This window comes from Conger conger, chromosome 6 (genome assembly GCF_963514075.1).
Source record: "Conger conger chromosome 6, fConCon1.1, whole genome shotgun sequence".
Classification (NCBI taxonomy): domain Eukaryota; kingdom Metazoa; phylum Chordata; class Actinopteri; order Anguilliformes; family Congridae; genus Conger; species Conger conger.
In genome coordinates this window covers 61,171,626-61,174,125 of record NC_083765.1, presented here as the reverse complement: position 1 = coordinate 61,174,125, position 2,500 = coordinate 61,171,626, and the positions used below count along the sequence as shown (strand labels likewise).

The following is a 2,500-nucleotide window of genomic DNA, read 5'->3' as shown; positions in this document are numbered from 1 at the left end:
GGAAAAGAAAAAAACACTCCGTATAAGTATGCTTTGTGAACCAGAAATAGCACAATAACTGCCGGCAGAGTTAGCGTCTCGCTTGCAGCAAACGTGCCTGTTCAGAACTGCTGGTCAGATGACAGTTGGTCAACTGGGATGTCTTATTTTTTTTAAAGAGGCACCAGATAACAATAACTTGCTGAGTAAAAAGCCCTTGTCTCGTTCTTCAAAGCAAGGCAGGCTGCGCTGGAGAAGGCCGTTGTTGCCATAACAGCAAGGTCAGCGACTTCTGAGGCAGCGACACGTGAGCAGCGCGGAATAATTATCCGACGAAACGAATGAGCCGGCAAACCCGATATTATTTTTATGTCGGTGGGGCAGAAGCACAGCGAGTACTGTGGCATTACGCTGCTCAATTAAGAATAGAATGCTCGATTATATTTGCTGGCCAGTGGCATCACTGTGTTGTCCAAACACACGTTTGCAGCTGAGCTATACAGTCACTGTGCTGTCCAAACACACGTTTGCAGCTGAGCTATAGTCACTGCGCTGTCCAAACACACGTTTGCAGCTGAGCTATGCAGTCACTGTGCTGTCCAAACACACGTTTGCAGCTGAGCTATAGTCACTGCGCTGTCCAAACACACGTTTGCAGCTGAGCTATACAGTAAGCAGTTGGCAGTTGGCATAAGCAGACTTGGGGTACCTCATGTGGATTGGGGTGGGGGGGATTAAGGCAGGGCTAGCTGCACCTCACTTCAGCCCCACACACGGCACCGCTACAGTTAGGCTTCCGTTCCAGACTGAGGGGTGCACCGCTGTACTCTGGGATAGCCCAGCACGGAGAGCCTTTTCTTTTAGACTGAGGGTCCCATATTATACACCTTTCCAGAGTTTTATTTTAGGTCCTGATATCCATAAGGCGTTTCTGTGGTTTTAAGTACCAAAAACCGTCTTCATCCAGTGTGTCCAGTCTCCAGCCCCTCTCATGAGCTGGCTGATTTACTGATTGTGTTTTTAAGGCTCATTAACATAATAAACCTCTGTTCTGATTGGCTGGCTAGCTCCAAGGAGCTGAGCGCAGTCTGTGGTGAGTGGTTGGGTTCCCTGAGCTGGGCCTTGCTGAAGGCAGACATACGCAGAGGAGCGCAGAGCTGTGACGTCAAAGTTACGGAAGACCAAACGACTCATTTAAATGCACGGTTTATTAACACAGATTGAGTGAATTTCTTTGTTTTGATAATTTCACTGAGTCTTATAGCACCTAGAACTCCTCTGTAATCCACATAGCAAGGGAAATTATTTTCCACAATATGGGACCTTTAACACATTGTTGAACTGTCGAGGATCAGTAGAGGAGAAGGTTTGGTCTGCTCCACTTTTCACACTCTCCCCCTTCGCAACCTCCGAGTCACTTGGCAAGCTGTACGTCTCCCTCCATATAACGGCAAGGCAATATAAAAACAAAACAAGCAAACGACGCAATAAAACCGAGTGAAATAATTCGGTGAGAAGGTAAACGAAGAGCCTTACGCACCATAGAGTGTATGGTGGGCCGGTCCTCAGGAGGAACAGCGTGGGCACTTCCCCTACGCACACTGGGGCTCTGCAGACAGAGGAACAGTTACGTTACGGCTCCTCCCAAATTTACAATAATGTCCATTAATGTGCATTATTGCTGCCAAAGTTAAATTGTAAAATACACTTGAAAATGTGAAATGCAGTTTCTGTTGATAATAACCATGTCAAACCATTAGAAAAACGAAACAAAAATCACACAAACCCCAGCGTGTAAAGGGCGGTCTTCTGCAGTCAGGGTGTGTGCGCTTCCTCTACGATTGGAGCGACTCTGCAGGGTAAAGAGCACGGTTATATCTGTGCTGTCACATCACAGAAACGCACATTCCCAATCTCCAACGTGAGTCTTTCCACAGCCGGGTGTTTCAATGTGCATTCTAATCCACCAGGTGTCACTGTAGCGACCATAACTTGCCTCACAACCACAAATGAAGACTACTAAGTGGATAATAGTGTTCAAACGAGCCAGAAAATTGGTATGTATCACACCCAGCTCTTTAACAGGAGGATGTTGCTCAGAAATAACACTCTTGTTATTAAGAATGACATTTGGCTTCTTTTTGAAGCTGAGGATGATTTATATGAGCAAACTCAGTTTTAAAGGCCCACACGCCTTCTCTCCTTGGATTTAGCATCTGACATAGGTTTAAAAAACAAACAAACAAAAAAACCCCCACATTCCCAATTCCCAATTCCCCCTCCCCCGGTCAGCTCTCTGTGTTAACATGGACAGTGATGAACGTGTAGCTTGAAAGGAAGTACATAATAGTAGAGGAGAGGGAGAGGGATTGAGGAGCAAAATAAACAGTAAATAAACTAACAACTAAATAATTTAGAAGAACAACTGGGTTCTCAAATAGGCAGATTAGGTAGGCTCAGAGTTTAAGCAACGTCATCTGACAATTATGCCAAAACGAACATCATGTCACGTGGGAAATCG

General features: G+C 45.6%; 1 protein-coding gene across 4 annotated transcripts in view; it reads right to left on the bottom strand.

Annotated features, from left to right (window-relative positions):
* The window catches only part of LOC133130209 (E3 ubiquitin-protein ligase NEDD4-like), a 57,030-nt gene that overhangs the window by 13,314 nt on the left and 41,216 nt on the right, over positions 1 to 2,500 (bottom strand). For all 4 annotated transcript variants that reach the window (XM_061244602.1, XM_061244599.1, XM_061244601.1 and 1 more), the window contains 2 exons: positions 1,766 to 1,831; positions 1,520 to 1,588 (listed from right to left, as the gene is read on the bottom strand). In XM_061244602.1, coding sequence (XP_061100586.1) covers positions 1,520 to 1,588; positions 1,766 to 1,831 — 135 coding nt within the window. The remainder of the gene's footprint in view (positions 1 to 1,519; positions 1,589 to 1,765; positions 1,832 to 2,500) is intronic.